Below are 11,443 nucleotides of genomic sequence, written 5' to 3' on the forward strand. Positions count from 1 at the left end.
CTCTTGTTCTCCTTCCAGGAACATATCCGAGCTGTTGACCACGATAACCAATGTTCAGCTGATAACCATCCTCGCCATATGGAAACAACAGAGGATACTGTAAGGGCCAATACAGAGCATGAGTTTCATATATACGTTGCAACCGACCACCAGTAGATCGAACAATAATGTCACGACCATGGTCCGACGAATCAAAATCTCCAACAATCAAAGCAGCAACTTCATCGCAAGAGGGAGCACTGTACATTCTTCGATCAACGTTCCGTTGTGAATACAACTTCAATGAGAAAATCTCAGATGGATGACACTCATATAATTCTCTAACTCTTCGAAAAGACTGTGCTATGACATTATGAGTATCGATCATTTGCAACAACTCAGTTATCAACTCTTTATCTATCTCAGATGTTTGCCTAAAACAAAAATATATTAACCAGAAAAAATATATTTAAAAACCACACAGAAATACCATTGTAACATATTTTGATATTAAAAATCTTTTATTAGCAAAAAATAACTAATAGCATATTATAACAGGAACAAAACACAGTATATATATGAAGTCACAGCTATAAACCTAATTCACAATACAGATAACAATAAAACACCAATAAAGCACAACAAAAACACTAAACAACAAAGTTTCAAACACACATACCCAAAAATTCGCTGCCTATGCATTATCTCATGCTGAGTGTCGTATACGTATAACTGTGCAAATTTGGGCTTCTCACCAGCAACTGGGAGCAAACTTTCAATCCGATGATAATTTTGACCACTTATTATAAACTGCGGTGGACCCCTCCCATCATTCACAGAATCCATTACCTTACCGCCAAGAGACGTGAAGGCAAACATACTGTTATAAGATCGAATATTTTTTTGGAAATACAAACTCTTGCTATCATGTCCATTGATCAAATCATATAACAGATCTGGGGGCTTTTGAAGATAAGGTAACTGGATTTTTCCCTTTGAGCAACAAACAGTAAAAATAGGACGATTAACTGTAGACTCTCTTTCAACACGTTCTGATAACCAGAAACACGCGCCACAAATTGAACATTCATAGTTAGGGTCACCAACATCAAGGCAACCTGGTACATATAAAATTGAGAAAAATATACACAACAATAAAAGAACCTCATCTGAATTATATGACACGAAATAGATTCAACACAACATGAATAAACCATTAGCATAAAGATATTATATAGACTAAATACTTGACTCATTTGAATCTTGTGAGGACAATATATCACAAAACACTATTTTTATTTTACAGTTACTGAATAACATCTCACGACATAATCACAGTCAGATGTTTTAACAATAAATAAATAAGCAGTCTATTTTACTATTCTTCAATAATATATGATTTAAGAAAGAGAGCGTACCTTGTATCTCACTTTGCAAGAACAGAGGATGATCAATAACAGAACCAACTTGACTGAATGAATTTATCGAAGGATCATATATTTCTGATTGGTCTATATCATCCATTTTGATTTAAAATAAGACAAAGTTATGCAAAGATATATTCAACAACCAAATATAGAAAAGAAAATATTCATGTAATAAAAATTCAATTAATTATTTAAGAATGAACATGTAAGGTAAACATTACAAATATAATAAAGTATCAAAATGAACAAAACAATTTCCCATATATTGTTTTTAACTTCAATTCAGTCATTGCACAATTTTTTCTCTTAATTCGCTACGAAGCCTTTCTTTTTTCTGACTTCAATCCATGCATGACATTATTTATTGTAAATAGATCGCGATACAATTGACCAAATCACTATCAACAAAGGGATAATTGAAGAAGCTGGAAAAAAAAACAAATTTTGACAAAGAGAACTAAAAAAAATAATTATATGGAACAGAGAGAAGATTTGAAAAAATTAAAAGAATGGACAAATTAATTAAACATTTTTTTAATGTAAAACTACTAATTATGACATAAAACTATAGCTATAAGAATCAGACCAGATCTGTCGGTTCAGCCTATTAAACCGACGAACCATTCGAACCGATAGTATAACCAGATCAAGTTTAGGTTTGAACCGAAAAAGGATGTGAACCGCTTAAAACCGGCCAGTTTTCCAAAAAGCGAACAAAACCAACTAAAACCTTCAATAACCAAAAAGGATGTAGTCCTTATGTATGTTTGAAAGAACTATATAAATTAAACATATCTACTGATCTAAACAATTCAATAAAGAATTTTACAATGATATTAATTATATTTACCACATACAACAGATGGTCAGGCTTACAGTAGCTAATCTAATTACCTTCAATGACTGTGTGCTTTGAATCAACTATTAGGTACTTCAATAACTTTCAGCCATGTAAACAACAACTAAACAATTTCATGATTACATTACCTAATTTAATAAAAACTTATCACAATTTACGGTTATTATAATTACCTTACATCACGTTTAATTATACAAAATATTAATTGAGTTGTCAAATTAAAAAGAGACTCAGTACAAAAGTCTAGACATATATTTAATTAGTAACTCTCTGGCCTACTAATAGTTAAAATAACCCTTTTGGGTTTAAAAGCATAAAAAAACAATAATAAATGACTTAAATACATTTGCTATTACATATAAACCAAAGAAACTTAAAATATAATTTAACAGAAAAGAATCAAAATGGGATAAAATACTTAAATATATTATTATACCTGACAAAGTCAAATATGACCTCTGATTAACATTCTGGGACACGTCAAATAAATTTTCTAAAACATAAGAAGAAATAAAGACATTGAAAACATATAAAAAAATAGATTATTAGAAACAAAAAGATTAAATACAAAAATATAAAGAGAGCAATAAAAATTACCCATATAATCATTCAAAGAGAAAACAGGCACCGAGGAATCAAGGACCTCTAAAGCATTACAAAACAAAACAAAAAAATTACAAACAATCGCATATATATCAAATCAGTAAAAATTGGAGTATAAACCACTAAAAAATATCATGAATCTCAATCCAAAACTAACCTCTCGCATTTCGATGATGAGTTTGTGTTCGCTTTCTTTTTAAACAATTTCGCCTATACTCTCTAGCACGAACTGAGTTATGAGACATCTTTGTTACTCGAACTAAACAGAAAAAAAGGTTGAAATCTGAAAAGCAAGGAGTAAACCTAATTCATTGAAAAGAGAGATGCACACACTTAAGTTTCTATAAGCAACAAATGGAAAAAAAATAACAAAAAAAAGGGGAAGGAGTAGGGGAATGAATGGGGGCAAAATATTTGAAACACACCAACAAAAAACTGATACAACCATGCACACCTTTGATAAGAGACAAAATGAAGGAAAATAAACCTTTATAACTAACACTAATAACTAACGGGCATCAACATCAACATGAAAAGCAAAAATTGTACAACAATAAACAAATAAACAAATACAAAAGAAGAACTGCTGCATTTCATTAAAATTTGACTGATAGTGATCTACACAAATACATATGGCTATCTCCCCTATGATAAGGAGGATTCCAACATCTGGCTACATATTATAGTATGTAACCTAAAGAGTCATCAACATTGAAAATGTGTCCAATCCCTAGCAAAGTCACTATTACAAAAAGGAGGAGTTCAGAATAGACATACTTGGCACATTACACGAGCAATCACAAAAGCAAAACCCCTATATCTAACAATGCTATTTGTTGGACACAATCCAAAAAAGTCAAATCAAAATACCATCAAGCCAGCATGATTACATGTCCATCTATTTGGAACCACAAGCCTTCCTAAATACTTATAGATAAACTATATAAGACACCTACACCTACACACAGCAGCTCAATTCCACACCTTCAATCAAACTCCATTAACCTTAGCAACCTTCAACCCACGCCCATCTGCATCAACAGCAACCTCTTCAAACTGAGGATTCAAATTTCTCTTACTCTTGGAGGTCACAACATGATTTTCATGGGTAAGATTCTCTCCATTTTGGGAAGGTGCTTCAAGAACATGGGACAACAGCTCCTATGAGAAAGAAATTGAAAAAACATATGAATCTCACTGAAGAATGCAAAATACAATTAGAAACAACACACATAAGAATGAGGAATAAAATATTATACATCAGCACCTGAGTTTCTTTTTCCGTTGAGCTAAGCAATATATCGATTTCAGCAGAAAGATCATCACTAAGAGTATCATTGCTGGGAGTTTTCTCTTCCTTTCCATGCTCACCATCAATTAACCCAACAAATTCACTCCCCACAGAAATAACAGGCTGTTTTTCAGCCAAAAAATCTATAAGAACTGGGAATTTACACAACATCCCAGCACAATCACCAGCATCTTTCTCAGTTTTGATAAAACTATCAGAAGACTCCTTCTTAATACCAACATCAGCTTTTCCAGCAGGAACAGATTTGTGTAAGTCATGCTCCTATTCATATGCAATAAGAGTTTAAATAGGTAACGATCATAACAGAAATTGACAACAGCACAATAAAGAAACAAAAAATATCAAATTAATGATGAATTAACAGGATCTAAAAACATTTGCATGTATATCTAACCTTTTTGGGAGAAGACTCATCATCAGCATCATAATTGGGAAGTTCAAACATCGCAATGATGGTGGAATCATCACAAATTCTCGTAACTCGGAAAGTCCCATAAAATGTATCATGTGGGACACCTTTGGTATCAACCTTGAGCAGCAACTTCTTTCCAATCAGCCCTTGGAATATGGGAGGATAAGTATCCCCACATATAACCTATTTTGAAAGTAACACATAAGAAATATTGTTTGAATAAGGAACATGCCATCCCATAAAGTGAAAACACATGGAAAAAAACTAACAACATACACTTGCATCTCTTTGAACTTCAGTAAACAAATCAGCACATGATTTCTTAAGCAAATAGGAAGCCTCACGATCAAAGAGAAGGAAAATACCCTCCCCAGTATGATCTTCAACTGTCACTTTAATTTTAAATCTGGAGAGAGAAGAACAAAGGGGGAAGACAATCATTCAAATACATAATACCAAGAAACCTTATTTTTATAAACAGTCCACTCTACAAAATGAGAACACATTTTTCAATAAAAATTCTGACCTTGGAGTAACATTAGTTATGTGCTTCAAACAAAAATCACAGTAATAGGCACCATTTTGAGGATGGATACCCTTTCCACACACACAAGCAGAATACCACCAACCTCCATCCTCAACAATACCTTGGATTGCTCCAAAGATGATAAAAGAACCCTCCTATTTTTTAGGCATTTCAAAGTTAATTAACAACAGGAATGGAAAAACAGATCTGGAAATCCTTGTTTCATTTTCTTTTTCGCTCACTTGTGTATAAAACAAACAAAAACACAACTAACTCAAAAGAAGACAACCTGATTGTTATCTTGAAGCTCTTCAATAGTGCACTTTCTAGTTAGACGCATGAAGTCATCTTCCAAGGAGAGAACCTTACCCTCATTTGCAATAAACAGTGGCTGGGTACCACTGCCACCTTGCTCAATCATACTAAAAGAAAATTAATGCAAATAGTTGTAATTGTTACTCCAGATTGCTTGTAAAAAAAAATACAATAAACATAAACATCAACAAAAGAAAGCATGCTAACCTCTGCCTGAAGTCAACAACTTCAGGAATATCAGGATTAAATAACATTTGTGTCGCATACATGACATTTTGAAGACCAACTTGACCTACAGAGAAACAAAGAAAGAGTCTAGCAAAACTTTCTTGGAGAAAACACCTACAGCAGCCATGAGATGTGCAGAAAAAAAAAAACAACATACCCCGAAAGAACTTGACTTTTGCAAGTTGAATAACTACAACAGGCTGCTCCACATACCCAGAGGCAAGGAAATGATTTACTTGATTAACATAATCCCCAAACAATGCACATCTCACTGTAAGACTGAAACTCAAAAGATCACAAAGAATCAAACAGAAAACAAGCAAAAAAGATATTTAAAAGATAAAGAGAAAGCAGCGGAAATGACTTAAGAAACATACTCTTTTGAAGTTAATTCCAATGCAATCATTTTCACAATTTTTCCCTCTCTTGCATATTCTTTCTCTTCTCCAACTGAAGTTAAAAGTCCAATGACATCTATTCCAAATAAACACAACCTATTAACTATTAAAAGGATTTGTTTAAAAAACTTAAATAACAGAACAGCAGCAAGATATACACACCAACTAAAAAATCATAATCTTGGGTCATGTTCAGCAGCTCAGAAAAAGGAAACATGTTGAAACAAGTCTTAGGGATAACATCTTCATCAACAGCTACAACAGTGGTTCGGTGAAGGAAAACCAATTTGAATTCATGGGAAGTTGCTCTATAACTACCATGATTTGACACAACACTAAAATATGCCATTCTATAAACTTGTCCTTCAACTATATGATCCCTAAACCTATTAAGGAGTGGTTTCTTGACAGTAGCTTGAATTTTTCCACACTATAAATGGAACAAAACAACAAATCAGATTAATGAAACACATAATTTTAATTTGAAAACTTAAAAAACAGCAAGTAAGACCGTATTTAAAAGAGAAACTAATAGGGGCTAACATGTTCATCAAGGAGAATCATCTCCATTGAGTTAGGAACCTCATGGTTACCAAAAGAGGGTACAACCCAAAGCCTTAGAACCCTAACTTTCAGCCTCCAAGCCTCTCTAGGAGGATGCATCTTAGAAATCATATCAAATGGTGGAGGCATTGCAGTAAAAAGAAAGGAGATAAAGAGACTTGATGAAATATATGTAAATGTAAACACTTCAATTCTGAATTAATTTCAGCTTAGGAGCAAACACAACAAATCAGAATGTTTGTGCATTCAATGTGCTTCACCAACCATCCTTTTATAGAAAAAATCCAGGATACAATCTCACCTTTTTGAATTCAAATCAAATTGAGGAGGGAAATGCAGGGTAGTGGAGTTGAATAACCAAATTTTTCATTTAATGAGAAAGAAGAAATGAATGAATTGATATCAATCACATCACCACTAACCAAATAGGTTACATAGAAAGCACATACCATGTTGTAGGCATTCCCACATTCTCATCCCCGTTTAATGGAAGATAGACAACTAATGATAGCACCAAAAGCTGAAACAACACAAAAACAGGAAAAAGTAGTGATACTTTCGAGAAACAATAAAATAGGCAGTCACCAACTACAATCAACAATGACTCTAATGATGGCAATTAGAGTTGGTAAATGTCTTAGGTAGGGATACATTGGAAAAAGCAGCTAAATGGGAACAAAAGTATAAACAAACATGAATAAAAATCTGTCAATCACATCAACTTTTTTCTTTGTGTAACGACACGTGGTAGTTAGATCTACAATAACATGAACCAATTCTACTTGCACAAGAGCATTCTTTTCTTAATGAACCTCTTAACTTCAGCACAAGGAGGTATCCAACAGCTGAGATATGAAACACATTTAACACAATCAACAGAAAAATGTAATCAAATTCATTTGAACTTAAAAAGAAATAAAAAAACAACAGGATAAACATCAATATTTGTGATTCACATCACCACTAATAGAATAGATTAGTTACGAAACCCATTCTTTCATAATCATGGAGACAATCCACATGCAACCAGTAACACAAATAGCAGAGTATCCCATATTTTTTTCTGTAATTATCAGTAGAAAATAGGCATCGAAAAAATTGTGAAAATCAGTTAAACTTTGGGGCAGTTCTAGTAACACAAATACTAAGGTGATACCATCTTAGTCTAAGAAAGCCACTTCCTCTGTGAATCACATCTCAAATTCAGCAGAAAAATTGCATGTCTTTTCAAGAGGTGAATTGAATTGAAGTTCCAAATCTTTCATTCAATCAGGAAAAAGCTATTAATCAATTCATATCAATCACATCACCACTCACCAAATAGGTTAGATAGAAAGCCCATACCTTGATAGGCACTCCCACATTATCATCTCCATTCAATGGCATTGAGACAATTAATCATAGGAGCAAAACCTGAACCAACACAAAAACAGTAAAAAAAAACCAACCTTTCAAGAAATCAAGAAATAGGGTTGACAAATTGAGATATGAGACCACAACTACTACAGTAAACATACAGCTCATAACACCATAGGGAAGGCAGTAATCATATACCAGAAACAATGATTCCACTAATGACAATCAGAATTGGTATAAATTGGTTAGATAAGGATACTTTCAAAACACTATACAGAAACATGAGTAAAAATCGGTCAATGACATAAACATTCATGCAAGGGATGAAATTGAAACCTTATACCTTGATAATGATTCACAAATTTCGAATTATCAAATGAAGAATATACACCACAACCTTATTATGTATCCATACCACATTTTCACGCGAATACTACATCAAACATACATAATGGGACATGTTTCTGTATACAAAAAACAGTTTAAAAACAAAAGGGATTTGTTCAACAAACAGGATCTAAAAAATTTAAAAACATATTCATGAAAAAAACAAAACACCTGCAACAAACAATATAACAGGTAACAAAATAAAGATCTGATAATGAGATAAAAACGAAAGCTAACACGAACTCCCAAAAATTGTAACCAACAAGATAAACCCACAAAAGAATTGAATAACCAAATCTTTCATTTAATGAGAAAGAAGCTATGAACCAATTCAATTCAATCACATCACGTGTCACCAAATAGGTCAAACAGAAAGCCCATACCCTGTTAGCCTTTCCCACATTCTCATCAACATTCAATAGCACATAGACAACTAATCATAGGAGCAAAAGCTGAACCAACACAAAAACAGGAAAAATAACTGAACCTTTGGAGAAATCTAAAAATAGGGGAAAAAATGACATATTACACCTCACGTACTACAATCCAGATACATGTCACTAGACCACATGGAAGGCACTCACCAACTACCCCAAACAATGATTCTAGCGATAGCAATAAGAGTTGGTAAATCTATTAGGTAGGGATACATTCAAAGCAGCAGACAAAACGGAACAAAAGCATAGAGCAACATGAATAAAAATCAGTCGATCACATCAACATTCATGAAAAGGATGAGACTGAAACCTCATACCTTGATAATGATTCCAAAATTTCCAATTTCCAATAAAAAATATATAACAGAACCTTATTAGGTGTAGAGAACACAGTTTCATGGGAAGACGAACTGCTGGATACTTTTTTCTTTGGCTAAACACATGTGCTAGTTAGAAAAAGAACACCATGAAGCCATTTTACTGGCACAAGGGCATTCTTTTCTGAATTAACCTCTTAACTTGGGGCCAAGGATGTGTATATCCATCCAACAGCTGAAATATAAACAGATTTAACACAATCAACAGAATTTTTACATAAATAATAAAAAAAACTGACAATGCAGTTGACTTGAGATAAATAATCTTTCTTTCAATGAGGAAGATGCTATGAATCAATTCATATCAATCACATCAATAGTCACCAAATGGGTTAAATAGAAAGCCCATACCTTGATAGGCGGCATTCCCACATTCTGATATCCTTTAAATGACACACAAACAACTAATAATAGGATCAAAACAAGAACCAACACAAAAAAACTGAAAACAAGTGAAACTTTCAATAAATGAAGAAAATCAATTCATATCAATCACATCAATAGTCACCATATGGGTTAAATAGAAAGCCCATAACTTGATAGGCATTCCCACATTATCATCTCCATTCAATGGCATAGAGACAACTAATAATAGGAGCAAAACATGAACCAACACAAAAGCACAGAAAACAAGTGAAACTTTCAATAAATAAAAAAATACGGACCAAAAACTGACATATGAGAGCATACCAACTACAATACATCTACACGCCACAGGGAAGCCATTAATCAAGTACCCAAACAATCATTCTACTGATGACTATAACAGTTGGCAAATATGTTAGGTAAAGATATATTGAAAACAGCTGATGGGTTGAAAAAAAAAGTATATAGAAACATGAGTAAAAATCTATCAATGACATCAACATGCAAGAAAACCATGAGATTGAATGTACAGAAACTAAAAAATTAAAAATATATTAATAAAAACAGAACAGCCATGCTACAAAGAAATGAACAGGTAACAAAAGAACATCTGATAATGAGTTCAAAATGAAAGTTAACAGCAAATCCCAAAAAATGTAGCCAAGTACATGAACCCACAAAAAGAAAACAATATCAGAAACAGAATTTGAAATTAGAAATTTCACAAACCCTACACACAACATGTGCGTAAAACATGGAACAGATACCCAAAACAATCACAAATTGGAACATTAGGAATTTCACAAACCCTAGATAAGAAAATGTCCCTTACCCATATAACAGATACCAGTAATCATCAGAATTTGCAAAATTAGGGATTTCAGAAACCATAGACAAAATCATCAGAATTTGCAAAATTAGGGATTTCAGATACCATAGACAATAAAACCAGTGTAAATCGCGGATCAAAATTTGAAAGAGAATTTGCAAAATTAGGGATTTAAGAAACCATTCACAAAATCATCAATATTTGCAAAATTAGGGATTTCAGATACCATATACAATAAAATCAGTGTTAAATCGCGGAACAAAATTTGAAAGATTAGGAATTTCACAAACCCTAAAAAATAAAATCTCGCTTAGCCATTGAACAGAAACCGGAAAACATCAAAATTTGCACAATTAGAGATTTCAGAAACAATAGACAATAAAACCTGGTTCAATCGCGGAACAGATACCAAAATCCATCACAGGGATCTGAGATATTGAATCTGAGCGGAAAATTGGGAAATCCGCAAACCGGATGAACGGCGAGGAACAAACTCCCAGGAGAACACGGCTCCTAGAAACCGTATGGTACGGAACACGAAACGAAACTTGGAGACGAGAGCAAAGCTCCTAGGGTTGAAAGAAATCATTACCTACTGAAACAGATCCATCAAGAACGAAGGTTGACTCAGCGATTCGGTGAAAAGTATGGGAGGTTGCGTGAGAGAAGAGCCCAAATGGATAGGTGACGACTGGTGTCAGAGCAGCACATGCACCATCGGAAAAATGGGGCCAGGTGGAGGAGGTGCCACCGTGGAAGGGACCGTCCACCTCGGAGTGGAACCGGCGTGAGTTGCGGGGAGCTCTCCAGCTGGGAAACGAAACCACGCGTATCTAGTGTTTAATGATGTCATAACTTTATTTAGTTAAAGAGAGAAGTAAGAAGAAATTAATAGCAAAAATATAATAAAAATATGTTTATTAAAAATAGTTTTACAATGAATAATTTACCTGAAATGAAGATTTTTTTTAAACTATTTTCTTGTAAATCCAAGTGCTCTGCGCGCAACATTAATTTCTTCTTGAACTGGAATGGGTGGTTATTAGAATGTGTCAATCTTCAAACTTG

At 33.5% G+C, this 11,443-nt stretch overlaps 1 protein-coding gene across 3 annotated transcripts; it reads right to left on the bottom strand.

The window, feature by feature from the left end:
- Positions 1-3,442: 3,442 nt before the first annotated feature.
- LOC112747304 (replication protein A 70 kDa DNA-binding subunit C-like) lies at positions 3,443-11,214 on the bottom strand. Of its 3 annotated transcripts, XM_072218443.1 has the most exons (12): positions 7,968-11,214; positions 7,073-7,143; positions 6,222-6,489; positions 6,039-6,135; positions 5,819-5,940; positions 5,641-5,725; positions 5,408-5,540; positions 5,119-5,273; positions 4,869-4,998; positions 4,575-4,775; positions 4,136-4,441; positions 3,443-4,029 (listed from the first exon to the last, which is right to left on the bottom strand). In XM_072218443.1, the coding sequence occupies exons 2-12, from the start codon at positions 7,073-7,075 to the stop codon at positions 3,859-3,861; spliced, it is 1,671 nt and encodes a 556-aa protein (XP_072074544.1). In that variant the 5' UTR covers positions 7,076-7,143; positions 7,968-11,214; the 3' UTR covers positions 3,443-3,858. The 3 variants fall into 3 exon arrangements, with proteins under 3 accessions (XP_072074544.1, XP_025651038.1, XP_025651039.1); XM_025795253.3 differs by lacking the exon at positions 6,222-6,489; XM_025795254.3 differs by lacking the exons at positions 6,222-6,489; positions 7,968-11,214 and adding an exon at positions 7,780-7,907.
- Between the last annotated feature and the right edge of the window lie 229 nt (positions 11,215-11,443).

This window comes from Arachis hypogaea, chromosome 15 (genome assembly GCF_003086295.3).
Source record: "Arachis hypogaea cultivar Tifrunner chromosome 15, arahy.Tifrunner.gnm2.J5K5, whole genome shotgun sequence".
NCBI lineage: Eukaryota > Viridiplantae > Streptophyta > Magnoliopsida > Fabales > Fabaceae > Arachis > Arachis hypogaea.